Source organism: Phoxinus phoxinus (genome assembly GCF_949152265.1).
Source record: "Phoxinus phoxinus genome assembly, chromosome: 4".
Classification (NCBI taxonomy): Eukaryota; Metazoa; Chordata; class Actinopteri; order Cypriniformes; family Leuciscidae; genus Phoxinus; species Phoxinus phoxinus.
The window spans coordinates 14,816,724-14,841,698 of NC_136879.1; the positions used below are offsets into that span (position 1 = coordinate 14,816,724).

At 38.2% G+C, this 24,975-nt stretch overlaps 1 protein-coding gene across 2 annotated transcripts in view; it reads left to right on the forward strand.

The window, feature by feature from the left end:
• Positions 1 to 24,975, forward strand: part of arrb1 (arrestin, beta 1) — a 47,359-nt gene that overhangs the window by 19,891 nt on the left and 2,493 nt on the right. Inside the window, exons 2-15 of one of the 2 annotated variants that reach the window (XM_079608864.1) lie at positions 13,881 to 13,911; positions 14,534 to 14,594; positions 15,104 to 15,148; positions 17,764 to 17,960; positions 18,097 to 18,156; positions 18,269 to 18,336; positions 19,980 to 20,115; positions 20,935 to 21,019; positions 21,119 to 21,191; positions 21,286 to 21,423; positions 21,518 to 21,601; positions 23,834 to 23,857; positions 24,251 to 24,321; positions 24,780 to 24,831. In XM_079608864.1, coding sequence (XP_079464990.1) covers positions 13,881 to 13,911; positions 14,534 to 14,594; positions 15,104 to 15,148; positions 17,764 to 17,960; positions 18,097 to 18,156; positions 18,269 to 18,336; positions 19,980 to 20,115; positions 20,935 to 21,019; positions 21,119 to 21,191; positions 21,286 to 21,423; positions 21,518 to 21,601; positions 23,834 to 23,857; positions 24,251 to 24,321; positions 24,780 to 24,831 — 1,125 coding nt within the window. Of the gene's footprint in view, positions 1 to 13,880; positions 13,912 to 14,533; positions 14,595 to 15,103; positions 15,149 to 17,763; positions 17,961 to 18,096; positions 18,157 to 18,268; positions 18,337 to 19,966; positions 20,116 to 20,934; positions 21,020 to 21,118; positions 21,192 to 21,285; positions 21,424 to 21,517; positions 21,602 to 23,833; positions 23,858 to 24,250; positions 24,322 to 24,779; positions 24,832 to 24,975 lie in introns of both variants that reach the window. The other variant, XM_079608863.1, reaches the window with a different exon arrangement.

Sequence of the window (24,975 nt, forward strand, 5' to 3'; positions counted from 1 at the left end):
TCTCCGTTCCCTCCTTCAGGGAACGGGAGTTACATTAGTAACCTAGACGTTCTCATACAATGGTGTCAGTGTAGTCAGATCAATAGTATTGTTGAATATTAAGTGTCCCCAACTAAGCAACAGTGGCAAGGAACCCAAACTCCATCAGGTGACAGAAAGGGAGAAAAAACCTTTGGAGAAACCAGGCTCATTTGGGGGGCCAGTTCTTCTCTGGCCAACAAATGAACACGGTGTCATTATGATTCAGGCTGCATCAGAACTCCGAATTCAGACCGGGATCAGGAAAGAATAGCAATAACAGCAGCAATCATTCTTCCCTCCTTCAAGTTTATGACTCATCCAACTCTGGAATTTGGGTATCAAAATGACAAACTAGCTTAAAAGGGCAGGCTTGGATGCATTTTTTTGCTTCTGTTTTTCCTAGCTAACTAGAGGAGCATACTTGAGTACTTGACATCATGGACTACTTTTATGATTCATGTATCATCCTTTTTGGAAATGTATAGCATCCATCACCATCCCCTCTCATTGTATAGACAAGAGATAAATCTGCAAACTTAAAAAATAAATAAAAATGAAAGTGTGTTGATAGAAATGATGGTTTCATTTAGTGAGCCTTCATAACAAGTAAATAAAAACAGTACACTTTTTCAGAACATGCTTCACCCACAATTAGAACATTTTCACTAATTTAGTCTGAACAAGGTCTAAATAGTTAACTTATTTAACGACACCGGTAGCCAGTCAGTATTGCTGCTTTAGCTTAAGAGTACAGTAAAGATTGCATATAGTCTTGCATGCACCATATTTAAAAATTCATACATACACTTTGACATCACTTACTTTATGTTCCTTGGCTATTAAAACCCGGAGTGAGATAGCACATTATGGGCTGAAAGCTTCCTGGTGCCTCTCAGATTTATTTTCATGAAACCTTTGTCTTTGGCATGTTTATGTTAAGCCATAATCTAATGCTTTTAGGGAATGTCTATGTATGGGCACATCAGCCATTGTAGAGCTGTGGTGGGTTCGTAATTGCATACAGCTTTCCATAAAATTACATTTAGGTGACACATTGCTGATATATCGACATATATCAACAATAATCCCAAGGTCCAACAATTACAGCTTCAATTGTATCATAAGCAAGTTTGTTTGGTCTCATGGTTATGCATCTGAAAATGATAATCTCTCTGAAGATTGTGTGTAAGTTTTAGCAAAACGGTTAATTCAAATGTAGTTTCAAATGCGCCTAAATACGTCGTTCCTTCCGCCGACTCTAATGTGGCTTTGTGAATGAGGCTAAATGTAGGTCAGAGAGACAGCTGCAAGTATTTGTTTATTTATTTATTCTGAGAAAAGAATGAATTCCTATGGCTTCATGTGGTGAAGTCTACTGTGCCGTATGACCCACAATTCTAAGATAAAACATGTTGTAATTGCCTTGTTTATATCAGTGTTTCAGTCTGCAGTGGGATCTGAGGGAGCCATGACCCTCTGTAAGACCACCAAGATGTACAGTATTGTTACATTTGACCAAATACAGTTTTAATATTATGAATAGTATGGTAATAATAGCCTAAATATGTCACAAAAATATGTGATATTTTCTTTTAGGGGTTGGTTTATCTGAAATACATTGTGCCAAAACAATAGATAGATAGATAGATGGATAGATAGATAGATAGATACAGTAGAATAGATAGATAGATAGATAGATACAGTAGATAGACAGAGATAGATAGATAGGATAAAGATAGATAAAGATAGATAGATAGATAGATAGATAGGATAAAGATAGATAGATAGATAGATAGATACAGTAGATAGATAGATAGATAGATAAAGATCGATCGATAGATAGATAGATAGATAGATACAGTAGATAGAGATAGATAGATAGATAGATAGATAGATAGATAGATAGATAGATAGACCGTTCAACAAACGAAGTATGAAGGAATCTTATGCTCACCAAGGCTCCATTTATTCAACTAAATACAGTAAAAACAGTAATATTTAAAATAAAAAGTAAATGACAGTTATATTTATGGCTATTTAAGTAATGTAGGTTGTAGTTTATGCATGCAATTTAAAAAAAGTAAGGCTTACATCAGCATTAAAAAGCCAGTGTTGTCCTCAACTTCCTGAGGCCAAAGATCACCTTGTGTCCGTAGCAACAGTTTGTCAACTATATTTAAGCCATTTGTAGGTTGACTTCTCTAAACAGTTTGTGGCTTTATATAAATATTATTCGGTTGAGCAATTCCATTTGGCACTGCATGAGAATTTTTTTGAAATTCTACACTTAACCTTTAAATTATCACCGTTATGTTATGAACAACTGGCAATAAACATCACAGCTGTTCATCTTTTAGTGTATTTAACTTCACTGTGTATTTAAGTTCCTTCCTTTGTGCTGTACATTGTCGGCTGTTGTTTGTGCATAGCACACTGTCTCACATGTTGGCTTGTTATTCTGAGTTCGTAATACATCGTATGTTATTTTATAATCTTCTCTGGATCTGAGTGTTACATAAAAAAATATATTTTTTTCAACATTAAAAAAATTTATTATAAAAAATATACACTGCGGCTGCTTCTAAAAGTCAGTCATAAAATCCTGTAGAATAAAAAAGTCAAATATAAAATAAAAATAAATCAACAAAAACATTATACATGACTGTAGTCTTTCTTGATTTGCATGTCAAAGGCACACATTTTCATGAACGCATTATTACAGGACATGCTGGGAATATCTCTCCAAACTAATTTCCTTCCTGATGAATCAGGGTTTATGGCATGACCACGTCATGTGCTCAGCTAAAATAATTAATTTTTAATTCATTCCTGGTTTGTAGAAGCAGCCAGGATGTATTAAAAATCACAGAAATGAATAAATCATTTATACAACATACATATATTATTGATCTTCTGCAAGTATGTCACGTGACAATTTCATCTTTCTAGCTTTAAATGTTAAAATATTAAGGATATTAAAGGATATACACCCTTTTCAGGCTTTCAAATTACCATGAAATCAAAATGGACTTTTTTTTTCCCAGAATGTTGCGGTCTATGTAAATATATTATTTAAATCATATATACATATTTTTATTCATATGATGATCCAAGGTAAATCATCAACACTATCATCATCATACATGTGTTTTATTTAACTAAATACATCATAATCAGCTAAAACACATGTGCAGGTCACTTAACTTCCTGAACAAGTGCGGACCCGAGTCCGTGTTGCTTTCACATTCACGCGAACCGCGGCATGGTTCGGGAGCAACCGAACTCGGTACCCCAGTGCGCACCCGGGTCCGCATGACAGCGTTCACATTAGCGATTTTTCATGCGAACCGTGCCCCGTTCCGAACTAAACTGCCAGTGTGAAAGCCCCCTAAAGGTAGAGACACACTAAGCCGACGCCAAAGAACTAGCGCTGATGAAAGCAGACTGTGTTGTCGCCTCGCGTCGGGAGAAAAAAGCTGCACTTGAACACACCGAGAGAACTACAGCCGACTGTCAGCTAGCATGCGCGTAAATATGACTGTCTATTTCTGCAGATATATTAATCTATATTCGTTGTTCAAAAATGGAAACCGACACTGCAGGCTGCAGATAGCCTACACAAACCATAAACAAGGCAGTCCGGTTTGAATATCAGTCCTGCTTAACACTCTTTATTCCCCTCTGCTCATGTTAATATTCAAATATTCACCAAGGAACACTCCGGTAAGATGACATAACATTAGCCTTCTATCTGCACCGTTTTGAGACAAGTTGAACGAGAAGCTAAGTTTAGCAGTCAGAAACTGTCCTATAAGTTGTGATATATCTCCGTGTACATACAGTGGTGTTCACAGTACTGACTCGGAGCCTGATTGGTTTCGTGGACCCATATAGACCGGTATTTGCCCGTTTGTTGCAATTAAATAGCCGCGATAGCAAAAAGCACTCACAGTTTCTCGTTCATCTTTAATATTATGCATGTTATACTGATTCCATTTATATTTTGAATTTTTCTTCCAAAATGTTTGTTTGTAGTGGCAAGAAAACGGATTTGTTGTCTACAACATGGAGAAACATCCGTGAATGTCACTCACAAACATTACTAGGCAACCAGTAGCGGGAACGCCCACTAGCGACCTCACCGCCAGCCACTGGCGACCTGCAGCGACAAAGTCGCTTGTAGTGTGCACGCACCTTTATTCTCGTGCACTGACTCGTTCAGTAAGTTGAACAACCAATCATAGTTCTCTCTCTCACCGACGGCCCGACGCCGATTCAATATGTTGATGGTGCGGAACACACTGAGAAAACTTAGTCGGCCGACGCACTAAAACTGCCCGACGGCCGACCGTCGGCTTGGTGTGTCCCGGGCTTTGTCCACCAAAGTATTTTTCTCCACGGCTAGCATATTTTTCCAATTATTATTAATACGGCAGGAGCCTAACGAGGTTCTGAGTGTCTATTTCACGCTGAACGCTCAGTGTTTTTTACCAGTCGCAGAGAGTTGATGAATGTTAAACTTTTGGGTAAAACACAGCGCTGATCACTGTCACTTTTTACCCAGCCGTCCAATCACAGGGCGGGACAAATACCACATGACCAACTGTCACATTCTGCCTGTACAGCGTGAACAAGATGACAACAAGCATAATAACAGAACAAAATCATTTAAAACAAGAGCCAGAGCAAATACTTTACATTGTATTAACATTTTAAAATAGAAACAATACAGAAATAAACTATCTGTAAAAAGAGATACTAGTAACACTTCCGTGGATATTTTTGATCATAGCAAGCAAAGCGTCTCAACTGAAAAAAATTCTGCACTGCCAAAACTCTTTCAAGCGCCCACAGCTCACAGCGCTGGACACACGGCCTAAGGCTTCACACTGTCAGTCTAAATCCGATTATTCATGTATCCGATTGGAATCTGATCAAAAATTATTGACTGTCTCAATGATAGGATGAATTATTTTCCTTATTGATAGAGAGTTTCAAAGTAGCTTCCCCAATGTTCACAGTGTGAGTATAAAACATGGACTCCTCTTGTAAAGGTTCTGACTATTATGACCAGTTTTTAGACAGAACAGAATGAAGAGGCTCTATTTATAATCACATCTCACATCCTGCCCTTTCCTCTTCATGAATATTTTGTTACTCTAGAGCCTTGCCTTTTCCTATTGATCATTTCCTCTTTATTTCTCTCAGGAAAGCTTGGTGTGAAAAGGCTGAATATATTTCACTGTAATTGCCATAAATGATCTAAATCACTGTCTGTCATTATTTTGCTGCCAGTGCCTGAGCCAAGGGAGCATAACAAGAGGCTCCACTGAATGAGCCATTGATTTAGATGAAGACAATTTGACTCTGGAGATTGCAGAGAGGCAAGTTGAATGGCTGCTTCTCTTCCCAGGTGTTTGCATACGCATGGCATATTCTGGAGCACTGTAGCTGCCAATCTGCTCTTAACTCTTCGGTAGTAAGACATTACTTTTTTGGCTCATGGTACTGTAGTAGGATGTCTTGGTCCCATGGCTAATGATCCCAGCTGGTGACTGAAGAGGAACCCTTAAAGGGGGAATTAACGGCTGGCAAGATGGATGATGGCCACTGGATGATGCAAAATGACTCGGTTTACATCATCTGCCAGACTTTTGCTGACAAATGAATGGGGATATCTTTGTAGGTAACATGGAGAAATAGTAAACATTGTATTTACATACTACTGACATTGTAAAAATACAATGCTAATTCAAAATCAATGAACTTATCCTTTACATTTCAAGATGATTCAGCAAAGCAAATGAAGATTGGATTTTTGTTTGTCAAATTTTTTTAAACCAAGAGAGCATTAGTTTTATTCCCTCCAAAATTACCAGCATTTGTATGTGAAAAGATTGTCTGTTTTTTTAAATATATATACAGTATATGTCTATCAGTTTGTTTCACCCAGCGGCATTTAGTCCCCCCTGAGATAGTTGCACGGTTTACTGAATTGTATGTAGTTGCAGGGTTGTGTCATTTCATTTTATTATAAATGTATATTTAGTGAAGATAATCAGAGTATGTGCTTATATTGCCTGGCCCACATGTTTCATATTTTTAAAATGAAAATGAAAAGAGGCAGGTTTGCGTTTTATATTTCGTTTTGTTATAAATATACTTGCAGTGAAGATAATCAATGTGTGCGTTGCCTGAACCACATTTGTGTGGCTATTAATAAAGATTTTTAAAATGAAAACCAAAAGAGGCAGGCTGGTGTACATATTTAGTTTGATTGTAAATATATGTAAATACAGATAACTGGAGTAGCCAAGGAGAGCTGAGTGACGTTATCAAGAACGCTGTTGTACCATTTGCAGAATCACCGAAATTGCGTCCTCCCGTCCTCGGGAGTTTGTAATCTTGAGACAAACTTGGCAAGTCCAAACTACCATGGACTTGGTAATAAATGCCCTTGTTTTGAGTCGGTGCATAGACTGTCTTTTCTTCCTCTGCTTTATTTTCTGTTGTGGAGGTTATCAAACAGCGTTGCATTACCATTACCTTGCACCCTCTTCTGAATTGGAGTGTGAATCATCTGTGACTAATTTGTATTCATCGTTTGACTCTCTGCACCGAACTGTGACATCCATAGCATGACGGTTTTGGAAGAAAACATGTACACCCCTACTATCAGTCATTCTAGCAAATACCTAATTCCCTAGCAAGCAGCCTTTTAAGGGGCCGTTTACACTACACCAGGAAACGGAAAACTTTTTATGCATTTTGGCCGTTCATTTACATGACAGCACCATTTTGGGGGCCTGAAAGTGTTGTTCAAAGTGAATTTTTTTTCATCTAATTGTAAACTACAAAAAATTGTACTTGATTTGTAATTGAATTTGTGAAAACGTTGACGTCATGCAAATGCTTGTGTACAGTCTATAGTCGCGTAGTGTTTCTATACAAAGTGACCTCGCCAACTACTGGCCTGGTGGCAGAATACAGCGTTTTAGTCATATTCGTGGATCAGTGTGAATGGGGATCTTTTGACTAGTTGTCCTCTGTACGCGAAAACACGAAATAGTTTGTAGTACATCATTGTCGTGTAGACATACCTCAAGTTAAAAGATTATTTCACTTTCAAAAAATGTTTCGCTGATAATTTACTCACCCCGATGTCATCCAAGATGTCCATGTCTTTCTTTCTTCAGTCGAAAAGAAATTAAAATTTTTGAGGAAACATTCCAGGATTGTTCTACACAGAATGGACTTCAATGGCAACCATCTATCCCAATGTTCAAAAGAAGGTTCAAATGTCCGTCTCTAAGCTTCAAAGTCAATGTTCAAAAGAAGGTTCAAATGTCCGTCTCTATGCAGCTTCAAAGTCTCTCCACGATCCCAGTCGAGAAATAAGGGTCTTAGCTAGCGAAACGATCGGTCATTTAAAAAAAAAAAAAAAAATGTATGAAAATGACCTTTCCAACGTGATTACGTAATGTGTGGCGTGTCGCAGATCAGCACAAGACGAACTATTGTGGGTAAAAAGTATATATATATTTTTTTTTCCAACCACCACCAATGTGCAGCATCCACTTGGATGATGCGACGGCAGCCATATTGCGCCAGAACGCCCACCACCACACCAGCTTACTGGTGGAGAGGAGACAGAGATGAAGCCAATCAGTATATGGAGATGATTAGGAGGCCATGATGGACAGAGGCCAATGGGCATATTTTTGGCCAGGATGCCGGGGTTACACCCCTACTCTTTTTCGAATGACCTCAACCGTGTTGTGTATGAAGTTTATTTTGTCTTTCGACATCAGAGTCTGATAGCCCCTTCCATTCCGCTACGTAATCAAAGCCGCGACAGTTGAGTGCATGAAGTGTCCAACGTTCCACACTTTGTTTTTTCCAAAGTGCACTTTTTCTTTTTAGAATTTTTAGTGTGAATAAAACATATTGTAAAGTCAGTGCCCTATTTAATTAGAGCCATGGCACTGAGTGTTAAAATGCATCATTCATTGTCATGCCGACTGTCTCTTTCACCGAAAGCCAATGTGCTGTCAGGGTACATTTCTCAATTTTTTTAAGCAGTGCCAGCTGTACCATGGTAACAGTGACAGTCACTGATTTATTTTCATTCATTTATCATATGCTGTTAAAAAAACCCCAGCAATCATGAGCCAAGGATATGGTGCCAATAACATTTGTGAAGAATGAAAGTAATGTAACGTTGTTTTACATGTTGTTTCATAACTTGGAGAATACTACAAATCTACTTAAGAAACATAAATTTGGATCTTAGACCACATTGAAAATTTGTTTGTTTTCATTCAAACCTGGAAATAAACACAAATGTAAAAAAAAGAAGAAAAAAAAGAAACAATTAGTGTATGATGTAAAATAATAAAGAATCATTAGTGGTCTCAAATGTTTAGACATTACATTACATTTACATTTATGCATTTGGCAGACGCTTTTATCCAAAGCGACTTACATTGCATTATCCTATACATTTATACATAGGTATGGTGCAATCCCCTGGGATCAAACCCACAACTGCATTGTTAACGCAATGCTCTTAACACTGAGCTACAGGAAAGCTATAGAAAAGACCACACTATTTGCAAAAACAGTAATAATAAAGTAAAAATAGAAGCTTGTTCTTCCATGAGGGATGTAAAAATTTACCGCATGCAATTATTACAAATGATTTCAAATTTAAATGTTAGCACATAGTTAAATACCATTTTTTTAGTTTACAGAAACTATATGTATCATTAGTTCTGAGAGCTGAATACTCTTCGGGGATCGCTCTCTTTTTTACATGACATTTCCTGCCATTCATGATTTATTGGAGAAATATTTGTTAAAAACATTTTCTACTCATAATTTTTACCAGATCAAATATTTTAGAGCTTGGCATAACTAGTAATTTTGAGGCCACCCTAAATTGGGGTTAATATTGTGAAGCTAATATTGTGGTCTCTTTATATCAGTTTTGCACTAAACATTTTGTACATCAGTGCCATTAAAACCACTTCAAATTTGTCCTATAATGCTAAAGCCATAAAAATCCCACAAACTTGTGTTTTTGAAGTCGCTAATGGTTCACACTCACTGCTCTAATAGTAAACAGCTTTTTGCTAACTGCCTGTAAGATCCCCATCATTACACACTTCTTTATCGTATACCAAAATGCTTCCTCTGAAAGCTTAACGTCCATTAATGAGGACACTCCTCTGATAAGGATGTAAAGTTGAGAGAGGATATGCTGGTGCCCAGAGGGATTTCTGGAGACACCACAGCTAATTTGCAGCAGCATTAGGACTTAACAGAGAGGAAAGCTGTGTAATTTAATTGAAGCCCTATAACTAGAATAAACATGCCTGTAGGCTACCACTACATAGGACACTGAAAAGACAGGTTGAGAAGCTTTTGCGCCTCACCTGTCTAACTTTAGCCATGGTCTGCTAGAGCAGTTTAACTAGCAAAGGCTTTATGAATAGTATCTATGGCACTGTATCCCACAATGCAATGTGCTTGATTAGACCTTCCATTTCTAATGTCACAAATGAATAAGAGTGATATCAGCTGCATTTTTAAATCTGCTTCTTGATTATTTGATCATACTGCCTCGATTTAAAGGGTTAGTTCACCCAAAAATGAAAATGTACTCACCCTCATGTCGTTCCAAACCCATAAGACTTTTGCTCATCTTCAAAACACAAATGACATTATATTTAATGAAACCTGAGACATTTTTGTCCCTACACTGAAAGTCCATTCCAAAATGTTGACGCTTCAAAAAGTACATAAAGACATTGTAAAAGAAATCCATGTACATCAAGCGATTTAACCCAAGTCTTTTGAAGACTTGCTTCATATGATGAATAAGAATCTGTTATTCACATATAAACATTATTCAATGCAAATAGAGCACATCAAGTATGGTGAATGGAAGCATAAACGTGCATGCTTGACACAGTGTTGTTGACGAGTCACCAACTGTCGAGTCCGAGTCGAGTCTCGAGTCCCCAGTGTCCGAGTCCAAGTCCGAGTCACCAAAGAAGAGTCCGAGTCGAGTCACCATTAGGCTACCTGAGTTCGAGTCCGAGTCGAGTGTCGAGTCCCCAGTGCTCGAGTCCGAGTCACCAAAGAAGAGTCCAAGTCGAGTCACCATTAGGCTTCCTGAGTTCGAGTCCGAGTCGAATCTCAAGTCCCCAGTGTTCGAGTCCGAGTCCAAGTCCGAGTCACCAAAGAAGAGTCCGAGTCGAGTCACCATTAGGCTACCTGAGTTCAAGTCCGAGTTGAGTCACGAGTCCCCAGTGTTCGAGTCCGAGTCACCAAAGAAGAGTCCGAGTCGAGTCACCATTAGGCTACCTGAGTTTGAGTCCGAGTGGAGTCTCGAGTCCCCAGTGTTCGAGTCCGAGTCCAAGTCCGAGTCACCAAAGAAGAGTCCGAGTCGAATCACCATTAGGCTTCCTGAGTTCGAGTCCGAGTCGAATCTCAAGTCCCCAGTGTTCGAGTCCGAGTCCAAGTCCGAGTCACCAAAGAAGAGTCCGAGTCGAGTCACCATTAGGCTTCCTGAGTTCGAGTTCGAGTCCGAGTCGAATTTCAAGTCCCCAGTGTTCGAGTCCGAGTCACCAAAGAAGAGTCCGAGTCGAGTCACCATTAGGCTACCTGAGTTCGAGTCCAAGTGGAGTCTCGAGTCCCCAGTGTTCGAGTCCGAGTCCAAGTCCGAGTCACCAAAGAAGAGTCCGAGTCGAGTCACCATTAGGCTACCTGAGTTCGAGTCCGAGTGGAGTCTCGAGTCCCCAGTGTTCGAGTCCGAGTCACCAAAGAAGAGTCCGAGTCGAGTCACCATTAGGCTACCTGAGTTCGAGTCCGAGTGGAGTCTCGAGTCTCCAGTGTTCGAGTCCGAGTCCGAGTCACCAAAGAAGAGTCGGAGTCTCCAGTGTTCGAGTCCGAGTCGAGTCACCACATTACCTGAGTTAAAATCATTGCCAACTAGTTGTGGCACGCACAATTATATTTATTTATATATTATTTATTATTTTATATCATATTTTCTGGATAGTTTACAATTTTATTTAATAATACAGCATACTTTCACCCAAACTGAATAATTAAAAAATATATATATTATTTATTAATTTTTTAAGTCTTCATTTTCTTTTCTGACATACTCCAGTTCTTTTTAAAATGCACTAGACATGCAAATTCTTTGCATTTTGGGCACTTTTTGTGTGAAATCATGTTTATCTTGTTCATCAAAAGTGTACTTTCACTTTAATTGAGCGTGAGCAGCGCAGCAAAACACACTTCTTTATCGTATACCAAAATGCTTCCTCTGAAAGCTTAACGTCCATTAATGAGGACACTCCTCTGATAAGGATGTAAAGCTGTCCGGCCGGACAGCTTACATTGGTCAACTTCTCTGCAGCTGTACACCCAATAGAGTGAATGGATTTTTTTAATTCTTTTTTCTCTTCATATTGTTAGGATTGTACTGTAGAACCATAACCAGCATCTAAACGAGGTTATTAATAATGAACAATCTTTGAAATCGTAGACCATAGCTTTAAGCAGCGAGTTACGCCGTTGTACGGGAAACACAGCCCTGTTCAGTTATCATATAATGGTGTCAATGCAGGCAGATCAATATTATTGTTGAATATTAAATGTCCCCAACTAAGCAAGCCAATAGCCAAAGGCGACAGCGGCAAGGAACCAAAACTACATCAGTGACAGAATGGAGAAAAAACCTTGGGAGAAACCAGACTCAGTCGGGGACCAGTTCTCCTCTGGCCAACGAGTGAACAGTGTATGATTATGATTCAGGCAGAATTACAGGTCTGAAGTCAGATTGGATCAGAACAGAATAATTAATTAATGAGTAACCTATAAGAAATCAGGCAGACAAACAGGAACATAACCCACGGAAACTCAACAAAACAGAACATGATCTTGACATCTACTTAAAGACTAATAATACTTATATTGAAATAAAGTTAGATTAAAGATGCAGATTAACTATTGTATTTTCAAGGTTTTATTTACACCTCTCACTAAATTGAGATCATGTAACATGCAGCATATCGCAGCATACTATTGTTTAAAACGTTTTATCGATTACAAAAAAGGAAGTATCAGTGCAGGATATATTGCAGAATACTTTGCAGTTTAACGTAAGCAGTTTGCTGCAGTATTATATTCTGAACATAGCCTTAAGCCTCTGTACATTTGACTTTATCAATTTCACAAATGTGAAAATGTTTTAATTTGTTTCTTGTGTTGTGGTTTACAAAGGGTGGCACCCTAAATCTTTGTCCAGAAAGAAAACAGCTCATTTAGTTTAGGCCATATACAAACAGATAAAACGCCTTCCTTTAAAAATGTAGGCCATCACATCAGCACAGGCTGATTTACGACTTCATTTATTGTTGTTTGCTGTAGGGTGCTATCTGTGAAAGTAATGGCTGAACGGTGGGTGAGGATCTAATAGATTTGGTATTATTTCAGAGCCACTGAGGCAGTCAATCTTTCCACAAAGAAAAAATGATTTCTTGGAAAATAAACAGTAGTTCTATCCTGCACCTTGAGTAAGAAAAACTGTTAAGGGTTTCTTTGCAAATACTGCAGCTAATGTGGCCTTTGTATGTTTGACTACTTAATGCCATCACAAATTACTTTTTATTTTGCACTTTTCACAATACACATAGTACATATTGCTTATAGATTTATCACTGGGTAATAATAGTTTACATTTTGTGATGATTCAAACAATCAAACAGTTGAGATTTGCTATATTGTATCGCCATACAAGTATAAAACATGTAGGCCTATGTGAATAAAGTTTGATGTACGTACATTTCCAACTTTATATATAGAGCTGTGCGATAAAGTAGTTTACATTGTGCACTGGTATAAACAGTCAAGCAGTTGAGATTTGCTACACTAAATATCACTTAATGTGAGAATATCCAACTTTTTCTGCATACATTGGCCTACAGTATAGTCTCAATCTGTAGTGTTTCTGTTTCGTTTTTCAAGGACTCTTAATTAGTTTATGGACAATTCCTGTGTTTCTATTCTCTTTACGTTTGTCGCCATGGATATTCATTGAATTACTGATTATCACACACATGTTCTTTATTTGTTTGGTTGGTTGGTCACTGTGTACATAACACCCTCAGCTACTCTTTTGTTTTGTTTAATATATAGCTGTGCTATAATACAATTTGCAAAGATATAATCATGGCTTAGATTTACTACACTATATAATACATATATCCCTGGACATGAGTGTATTGTATGTTTATGGATAAAGTTGGATATACTGGTAAATTGGAGATATTCATTTATTATTTAGACATATTGAGGATTATAAAACCTTAATAACAATTTGGTTTAGTAAAAAGCCTAAACTAAATTTGGTGATGTGAATCACTGCCATGGTTAGATCATGCATTTAAATGACAAGGTTAAAATTCATGATCCAAAGCAAGACTTAAAATTCATGACCCAATTTTTGTTATACTGGTTGACACTCTCTTCACATCCTTTACAGATACTTGTAGAACCAGAATGAACTGTTGTGTGTGTATACGTATATATATATATATATATATATATATATATATATATATATATATTATTTAAGCAAATGTAAAAAAAGTAAGTAAGGAGCTTACAGAAGGAATGATTTAGGGGGCTAAATGTGATTTCTCAAGACACTTATTTCAGTGAAATCTGTCGAGGGGTAATTTAATGCATGCTGTGTCTTATGTGTTATGTGTTTAAAAAAGAAAAGAAAAAAAAGCGCTATATATAAATAAAGGTGACTTGTCCCTCTTGTATTTCCACAGGGTGTTCAAGAAGGCAAGTCCGAATGGAAAGGTAATATTACGTTCATTTTGTCCCTCCTTCATGTCTACTGATCATGTTAGTGTGTCAGTTGTTTAGAATCTGATACTTCAAATGTTTTCTGTCAGTGTCTACAGCATAGCCTGTTATGAAATGGTTATGTCTGAACAACCACAAATATTGAACAACAAAGAACCTCTTGTTCCAAAATTGTATTTGATGCTTGTGATCCAGACGGATGAGTCCCAGCTCGCAATGGCTGTGCGGTTAGCATATAGCCTAGCCTCGAGTCTATATCATTAGCAGGGAGACCTGTGGTGCGCCACAACAGTCCTTGAGCAGGAAGCGGGCGTGGGGCGAATATGAAAGAGGGGCATGTGACTCATTACCCAGCCTTCTGCAAAAGCTGGGAAAGGCTTTTCTAAGCATCGGCACAACACAACTATTATGTAAACATATATTCTCGAATGGTACAAATTGGTCTTTTTTACAAAATTTGTGCTCATAACTTAAAAGCATTTGTTTTGATAAGGTTAATGAAAGATAAATATAGAACTGTGCATACTCACAATGGTGCAAATTGGCATTTTAGCTCAGTCAAAATGGTTCTTCGTTTGAATTATGCAGATTTTTAATTTTATGATTGTCTTTTCAGCTAACTGTGTACCTTGGTAAGAGGGATTTCGTTGACCATGTGGACCTTGTGGATCCTGTCGGTAGGCAACAAGAATCACAATCTTAAATTTTAGTTTAGCTTTATCTTAGTAAACATGTTACATTGTAGTTTCATTGTAATTAATAAGTTATAAATGAGTATGTGTACTTAATTTGTAATTTCTTATAATCTCTTCCCTTACAACTTATCCTAATTAAACCACCAATCCTGTCCCTAACATTACCCGTATCTGACCTCAATAGCAGCAAAAGACATGAACACACATAAGTACATATGTACATAATTACACTATACATTAAACCTTTTTTATGTAAGTACATAGTAGTTAAAGACATCTTATATCAAGTCTGACCTTATAATAGTGCATTATTTTGCATTATCTGCTAAATAATTCATCAAAGAAAACACTTTATTTTTTATATATATATTTTTTTTTTTAAATAGTTGAGGAATTGAATTACAAATTAAAGTAATAAAGAACAATAATTTCGTAGCTAAGCTGTTATGCAGCTGACATTTTACCCATACAATATATTTTTCCTATTGCAGATGGTGTGGTTTTAATTGATCCAGAGTACTTGAAAGAAAGAAAAGGTGAGGAGCTTTTTTCCCCCATTTTTTATGAGCCATGGTATACCAATATGTTATGTGGTCTCATAAAAAAAGCAATGTTTTATATCACAGTTGTTCCTCCTAAACAAGATTAAAGTGCCTCTATTATACTTTTTTTCCGGATATTATCTATCATGTAGTCTGTTAAAAGCTGTTGGTGAGTAAAAAAGGTCTGCAAAGTTTTAGAAAAAGGTCTGCAAAGTGCTTTCACATCTGTAGTTTGGTTCATTTGGTCCGGACCAAGGGCGAAAAATTATATTTTGTAGCATTTTTCAGGAGTTTTGGTTCCTTTTCACACTGATTGCTCTGGTCCGAATCAGTTGATGAATTGATGAAACGAACCAAAATGCAGTAACGTGACAACATCCACATCACTCGTTGGCCAGATGTGTCTTGAACATATTTCCATAACTGCGCTTCGATTGGTCCGAATTAACATGCGGGAAAATTCCAACAGAACTGACGGAAGTAAACAAAGAGGAGGAAAATCCGTCAGACAACGCGCCACTTTTAACTATGGAGAGACGACTGCGTGGGCTGATTGTATCCCTGGTCATAGTTTATTATATAGTTTGTCTACACCACAGGCAAACAATAACATTTGAGAATGAAGCGAGGATGTGTCTTGAAAATAATGTTTTAATGCACTGCACGTGGCGAAGGCGCATCGCAAGCAAGGGGGTAATCCATCCGCCGGAAACTGAAGCTTCCCCCGGGGGCCGCCATTGGCTATCAAGCCATCACCTGCTTTTAGCATTCCATTGACTCCCATTCATTTTGTCGTCACTTTGACAGCGATTAACTTTACATCTGAGGCGTCCAAAGACTCCATTTGTCCATTATTTATTTTTAAAGAAACACGACAATGTATAAAAGGCTCCATTACCTTGTATCTTACGTTATGGCCCCGTAGAAGCCGTTTTTGTAAAAATAGGATAACGATTGCGTCATAACCACGCGACTCTCTTGTCGCACAGTTGAGAAATTACCGTATAGACTGGCGGACAAGCTCGCAAGCAATCGGGGGACGTGGAGGCATAAAGTCCGATAAAGTCAAGGGAGAAGCCCATAGAGAGTGATAAAGTTGCTCCCGCTGCTAGTTCATGGACAGCTAATACCCACGCTCTCCGTCTCTGCGAGATTCGGAAGGGAATGATTCAGATTTCTCTCGGCACAGCTACTAGAAGACCTACAACTGTCAGACAGGTTGCTCACGTCACATCTACGTCGTCAAGCTCAGTTTGAGCCTGTGCAGTACGCCTGGCAAACAGGAAGTGAGTGCTTCTAATTGGCTTCACTTTTCTCCGTTGAAACCTATGGGGTCGCTGTGTCCATCTTATACAGTCTATGATCGCAAGTCACTTCAGGAGGAGACGTGCATTAATGTTGCTAAACAGTGACGTAATGCACAGCGCCGCTGACTACGGCAGCTGGTTTAGTCTAAAAATGCGCAGTTCTTTGGCAGTTGGGTCTGTTCAAGGTCAGATCACGTTCTCACCACAAGCGAACCGCTCCAGAGTTCACTCGAAAGCGTTTGGTCCACTTTTGGTGCGCACCCGAGTGCGATTGCTGCATTCACACCTGCCCAAATGAACCGTTCTAAGGGGGACAACGAACTCTAGTGCGATTCAACCCAACTAAATGAGGCAGGTGTGAAAGCACCCTAAAAGATCAAAGTGCAGGATACATGGAGTTTTTCCCAAAAGAAAGAATCGATTCTGAACTGACTGAAATGAATCGTCAGTAATTCCAGTCTTACATACTGCTCGAACGCATGTGGGTTCGTGACAAATCTGCATAATGCCAGCCTATGGTCTTCAATGGCTGCCTGCAAACATAGTCTACTTTGACCCTCACACACACTGTAGTTGTAGCTGAGTCTGGAAGAGTTTGATCTGTGTTGTCGACATGTCAAAAAGACTATCTTCTCTGCACTGTCAAAGCAAATCCACTTTACATGCACTTCCAAAGGATGAGGAATCTGGCTCGAATTGATACGGTAAAACCGACACAATCACTTCCATTCGTATCACTGTTTATCATGTGCTGAGGAAGGGCCAACCGACCAATCAGAAAGGAGTAATTTAGAGAGGCTGAATCCTTTATCGAACTGTTTCAGACACTGTGAGATAAGTGGTGATGCTACAATGTAGATTATGAGAAGTGTTTTTTGATCTTGGATGCATGAAAATCTATTGTAGGAGACCTTATACAGTAAATAGCAGAATGGGGGTGCTTTAAATGAAGAACAGATCATTTGCAGAAGTTCCCGATGCACAGATGTTTCTCCTAAGAAGAAGACCCTGTTAATCGCACATTCAGAAGAGGTTTCAGTGTTATAAACCGGACTCAGATTTTAAAGATACCAAAGTCTGGAATCATCATAAATCAGAGATCTCAATATAAACTCAAACATCACTCATCACTCATCTGAGATGTGCAACCCACATTAATTTTATAGCTCTGTACACTCAGTCTATGTCAATAATTGTTCCATATGTAACTGGTTTTCTTTTATTAGGAACTGGAAGAACAAAGTTGACTGTAAATCCATTAACTTTACATGTTACTCTGTTTTTTTTTAAATTCCCCCACAGTTTTTGTGACACTGACATGTGCTTTCCGCTATGGACGGGAGGACTTGGACGTTCTTGGCTTGACGTTCCGCAAAGACCTCTTTGTGGCCAACATCCAGGCATTTCCTCCCGTGCCTGAAGAGAAAAAGGGCTTGACACGTCTACAAGAGCGATTGATAAAGAAACTCGGAGAACATGCTTACCCCTTCACCTTCGAGGTGAAACTTCTTTCTGATTTTATTAATATAATGGCAACTATGTTATGTTGTGCAGAGATGATTGGATTCTCTGTTGATTAAATTAGGACCCTTCATCACCACTTCAATCTCAAGTTTAAATATCCTTTACTCACAGATTACTCCGAACTTACCCTGTTCTGTCACGTTACAACCAGGGCCAGAAGATACAGGAAAGGTACATTTTCCCACACATAATGTTTTATGATGTTGGTATTAATAGAGTAAAAAGGGCTATGCAGAATTCTCCACTCTCCAGAGTAACATTTTCTTTTTTCTTGTCTGCAAAGGCCTGCGGGGTTGACTTTGAAGTCAAAGCTTTTTGTGCAGAAAATGTTGAAGAAAAAATCCACAAAAGGTACAACCTTTCACAATGGCACCCAACTGAGAAACAGACACAGAGCCAAACATAAAATATTACTCTTCTTTTATGCATATTTGCAACATTGTTGGTATGCGTTTTTGGAAAACATGTAGCATGTACTACAGTATTTAGCAAGGTGACTATCACTGTGCTGAAGAGGGCACAGCTGTTACTTTTTAAATAGAGTTTAATAAACTTTGTGGGTAGATCTCGACGCAAATCTAAAATGGGTTGGTCTGAAGTCGCTACATTATTCATAGGTGTGATTTGGGCGTAACGTGAAATAAACCAATCAGAGCGTCCTCTCACATTCCCTTTAAGATCAGGTGCGCTTGTTCCATGGTGGATTGCTATTATAACGGCGGATTTGCAGGCGCACGCAACTTACATGATGGTAAAGGTGATTTCACAGTCTTCAGAATTTTGTTTCCTGATTCTTGACGGACATCCCACTTTGTCAGATGTCCTCATATACCAATGTGTTGCAAAAATATGAACTGCTGCGTCTGTGTAGATGAAGTGTATGCGCGTTGTGCTCACGCTACATTATGGCCAAGCATGCGCCCTTAAAATAGCATCTGAATAACGCGCCACTGACTTTAGACTAGGTTTTTCCTGGTCTGTGGCGGAATTGTTTTCTGAAACCGCAAAATAGCACCAGGGAACGTTTGCGCCAGAACACGACTCCTCTTTTCGTTGAACCGCCCCCCCAAGCGCAAGTTCATTCCCTAATTTACCGACGTGCGTCTGTGGAGGGAAAAGTCTGCTGTGCGTCGGGTGCAAAATAGGATTGATACATGCGTCGGTGAACAGAGTAATTTGCGCTGGGTGTAAGATAGGGCCCATACAGTCATTTGAGGATTTTGGCATTATAGTGAGTAGTTTATAGAGTAAGATATAGTCTTAATGGTCTTCGGTCAATCGTCAACCGAACCACAGGCTCGACTCTTCAGCACAATGGTGACAACCAAAAACTCACACATACAATAAAACTTTTTAAATAAAAAAATAATAGAACATTAAATGCAGATCTCCCCCTATATTAATATTGGACAAAACACATTAAATAACACTTCATTTTAACGTTTACTCTCCTTTAACAGTCAGAAGCAAATCATGCTGGGAACTAGAAATCTGTTGTGTACATTCACACTTATGTGGGAACATGTATGTGCAATATGTACACAATAAAGGATTCAACTTATTACATGTAATGCTATTTTTGTCTTTAATTCTCAATATTGTATATTGCCACATGGTTAATGCATATATTGCAGTATATTGAAAAATATAAGCACTAGTTTCACATGTATAGAAATGTATGATGTAATATATTGAATTATATTTTGCAGTATTTTCCCATATATTTTTGTTCCGTAAGTGTATTACTCTTGCTCACACTCATAAATGGTCTCACACCATTTGTGCCATGAATATAAATAATACTTTAAAAAGGAGATTTGTTGAAGAAAGATGTGCGATTATGGTCTAAATGGTCCGGAAAAATGTCTGAAAAAAAAAGAAGAAGACCAGAACATCGCAAAGATGTATTACATAGATTGCAACATAGATTTTTGTTGAAGTCAATAAATGTCACAAATTATGATATGGTTCTCCTATTACTGGCCCTTCCACAGGAATTCAGTGCGTCTTGTCATCAGAAAAGTGCAGTATGCTCCAGAGAAGCCGGGCCCGCAGCCAATGGCTGAAACCACAAGGCAGTTTCTCATGTCAGACAAACCATTACACCTGGAGGCCTCACTTGACAAAGAGGTGGGTTTGTGTAGTTATTCAGCCGCTCTGAAGAAGATTAAATATCTGACGATTGATTGAGGAAAGGCAACATCAGTAGGATTCTGCTGTACTGATCTACATCTACACCTAGTGTTGGAAAAACGCAATTGCAACTGAAATGCTGTGGGCACAATGTTATGTATAGTAGTAGTAGTAGTAGGATCTAATAATACTAATACTAATAGAAATAGCTTTTATTTTCTCTTTAAATTATTTTGATATGACTCTATGCTAAACTTAGAAATTTATGCAGATATTATTGAAGCTTTAACAAAAATATAACTATAAAACAAATCCAAAAAGACATTTGGCATGAATGTGTATTGCTACAATCAGTACTGCGTTCACAGAAATATCTGGCATATGAAAATTCATTCGATTTCTTCATATTTTAGACCTGGGGTCTCAGCATGTCATTACAGACTTGACATATGATTAAATCCTTTGCCTGCTTATTATTACAAAATTTTTGAGTATCTAAAAAAGGTTTGGAGTCTTTCCTTGAAGATAATAAAACATAAACACGAATATTTAGGTCTAAATGTAATATTTATATACTTGAATTGTTTATTAAATGTCCATCCAATTGGATCACACAGTTTTGACATAGACAAACTTAAAACTTAAACTCAATGTGATGCAAATGAGTGTAGATAATAATTTAATTCCATATCAGTCTATACAATTTTTTTCAGAAACACAAACTGTACAGAGTACAGATTTTTTTTTGGACCTATGCTGCTGTTATCAATTAATTTTGTTGTTTGCATGATGCTGTATGTGCATAATGTTTTTCAGATTTACTATCATGGTGAACCAATTAGTGTCAACGTCCATGTCACAAACAACACAAACAAGACAGTAAAAAAAATGAAGATTTCAGGTCATTCAGTTATTTATATAGATGGACTTTGCATTTACATCGGTGTGTAGATAAGAAACTCTTGCCAATAACATTTATTTCTATTATAAAACGTTGCAGTGCGTCAATATGCTGATATCTGCCTCTTCAACACTGCCCAGTACAAGTGTCCAGTGGCGACAGAGGAATCAGAGTATGTACACTGCAAACTAAACCATGCGCTTAATCCGTACGAGAACACATCTTGACATCTGTCTCATTGCTCTCTGCTTTGTGCCGTGTTCTAGTGATTTTGTGGCTCCCAGTGCCACATTTTGCAAAGTATATACTCTCACCCCATTCCTGGCGAATAACCGAGAGAAACGCGGCTTGGCTCTGGATGGAAAACTCAAACATGAAGACACAAATTTAGCATCGAGTACATTGTGAGTCTAATCTCTGATTCTTCCATTTGAAAGTGTGTTTTGTTTCTTGTCATGTGTATTAATTCACCTTTCCATGGCATTGCTGTCTTAAAAGGTTAAGAGAGGGGGCCAATAAAGAAATTCTGGGCATCATTGTTTCGTATAAGGTGAAAGTGAAGCTGGTGGTGTCCCGCGGAGGGTAAGTTTGCATTTTGCTCATCTTGTGTGGCATGAGAGGGTGGAATAAATTTCAAACTTTACAATTCGGTTAAATTTTTTTACATAGCACTTGCCAGGAATTTGTGCTAGACATGAAACTGGTTGAAGAAGGGGTGTGCTATCACTTTTCTAAGCAATTGAACTTGAATGAATGAATGAATGAATGAGGCATTTATATAGCGCTTTCATATGTTTACTGTACACCCAAAGTGCTTTACAATCATATCAGGGGATCTCTCCTCAACCACCACCAGTGTGCAGCATCCACTTGGATAATGCGACGGCAGCCACAGAACAACGGCGCCAGTGCGCTCACCACACACCAGATACAGGAGAGGAGAGAGAGTGATAGAGCCAATTTAGTGGATGGGGATTATTAGGTGGCCATGATTGGTAAGGGCCATTGGAGGGAATGTGGCCGGGACACCGGGGTTACACCCCTACTCTTTACGAGAAATGCCATGGGAATTTTAATGACCACAGAGAGTCAGGATTTCTGTTTTACGTCTCATCCGAAGGACGGGTTGATTTTTATTTTTTTACTTATTTTTTTAACTTAAGCCTGGTTCACACGGGACGATTTTAAAATCGTCGGGCGATTTTCCAAACCTGAGAGACCCCACACACGGCGATAAAAAAATCACGGGTCTAACAGTTTTGGTCGTACAGTGTGTGGTGCGCAACCACACGGCAAAATCAACACATCACACACGAACCGATTTGACTCCCGAGCATTCCCAGGTCAGACGGGAAATCTTGCAAAATCCCTCGAGATCAAACGTGACTTCAGAGTAAACAATCATGGCGGACAAAGAGGATGCAGTGGCGATAGTTTGTAGTTTGTTTTTAACCGGAAAAAAAAACTTTATCCTCCATCTCCGACATCTACCGGACTTTCTGGTGCGCCATGCCGCCGGCTGTTTTGATTTAGTTTCCCGGTGCTTCCTCGCCGCCTCGTCACCTCGATTTCTGATTGGCTACACGCCACAGTCCACAGGCTGCGAGTTCGTTTGTCCTCGGGGGACACCACACACGAGGAGAAATCGGGCCAAAAAAATCCAACATGTTGGATATCCCCGATTTGAGATCGGAGCGGTCCCGACGTCCTTCCGAGCAGACGAGATCAGTCTTAACACACCACACACGGCAGGAATATCTGATCAGATTATTTGACGATAATCGGAGCATCCTTAAGATGGTCGGAAGAGGTGAATCGGGGCTAAAATCGGCCTAATTATCCTGCCGTGTGAACCAGCCTTTAGACCATACATTTTTGTGGGGGGTACATCCCATAGATGCACATTGAATAAGGGACCAGAGTCATGGAATATCAGAGAGACTTGAAGATGGGCTCTTTTGACATGGGCAAGTAAACAACCAATTAGCAATCACTCGAAAAAAGCTCAAAAAAATATATATAGTAGGAAAAAAACAGTATGTGACAAAAGTAGTATGTCTGAATTCACAGAACTCATAAAAAAGTACTCCCATGACCTTGTACTTCCGGCCAGATTCTGAAGTTTACTATGGGACTCTTTACTGTCCCATGAGGCCACGGGAGAGGATTTGTAAATGGCAGTGAAGCGACTAAAAATTACGCTGGCAGATCACATGATAATAAAAACATGGCGGATGTAGTTTGTCCACATTACATTCTTACTACACATATTCCATACTATATAGAACATACTTTAGCAGTCATGAAGTAATTACTTATTCAAATTAAGTAAGAGAGTCAAGAGAGTAATGTAATGTAACTGTCAATGTAACTGTGAGTTTAGCAGAGAGGACCATTCAAAAAACATTTAGAAAGTGTAAAAATATTGTTACATTATTAGTCAAATTGCTTGAAAAATTAGTGTATGACCATAAAACTATATATATATATATATGTATATATATAAAGGGTTAGTGATACGAAAACAAACATTTTATTTTCCTGAACCCATGACCAGAAAATATGTAAATGTGGGACAAAATCTCTACTAAGTCATGACTTAGTAGAGATGCATAGAATATCAAATAATTGAATAACTGAAAAACATACACAAAAAAATAAGTCACACACTAACTGATCAATTTGACATTCTTTATGCATTCTAGGGGTACATTAAAATGACTTTGCCGAGTCAATATATGCCACACCAAATCAATAATGCCTTAATTATTGTAATAGGCCTGCAGTAAGATCATGTTTAAATTTTTTTTCCAGACTGCTGGGAGATCTTGCCTCAAGGTACTGTGCTATTTTTGTTCATTCTTCAGAAATGCTTCTGTTTCTGTGTAATGTGTGTAAATGTTTGACACCTTCGCTTTGAAACCGGATTAAAGCTGCTCCATTACTAAGACTGCATGACCGTATACTGAAGAGTGTGTCTTACACAGCCCATTGTGAGTACTATAGATTCCTATAAGTAGCCAAGCTTTTGGCCAGAAACACAGACAGGCTCAGACACTTGATAAGATGCCATCAATTACTGGACCATTTGTGCTGATGCTTTTAGGCCAGTGGTTCCAGCACTCTGTTAGCACCGCATGAGTGGTGGGATTGAGGTTTGGGAGCAGCGTTGGCTGGGGTTTATTTGGTTATCATGTCTACTGGATGCATGATTTGTGTTTCCCTCTCCAGTGATGTTGCAGTCGAGCTCCCCTTTACATTAATGCATCCCAAACCATTGGAGGAATCGTTCTACAGAGATGGTATTTGCCAGACTGCCTTTTTATCGGCTTTCACATTGCTTTCTTGAACTAGTTATGATTTATTATAGCATGTTCTGGCACCTAAAACATATACTTTCACTTGTACTGGAAATATAAATATATTTTTATGAATAACATATAAAATATTAAAAAAAAAAAAATATTTATAAAAAAAAATATACACTTTAAAATAAGACTTTTAACTCGTAAAGTGTCCTAACATGTCAGTAGTGAATTTCAGCTTTAAAAATATATGCAGAAGAGTCAAAAGGTCAATATGTTTTATTTATACGAACAATTATTGTTTCAAAAATAATTACTGTTTTGACAAATAAAAACATCACTATGTATGTATAGACCTTTATTAATGGAGTATACAAGTTTTTTTAAGTAAGAAATTAAGTATATTACCTACAGAGTTGTAATCAAAATTCATTTCTGTAACCTTTCTGTTCTAGCCCCAGAAAATGATGCCCCCATTGACACAAACCTCATTGAATTTGACACAAAGTAAGTGAAAGTCTTTTCTATGGTTTAATTGGATTTTAAACTACTAAACTGCTTTGAGCTTCATATTTATAAATAGTTACACATATGTCTTAGGATGCTGGTTTAATGTATTTAATGTATTCATTTATTTTGTTTAATCAAAAA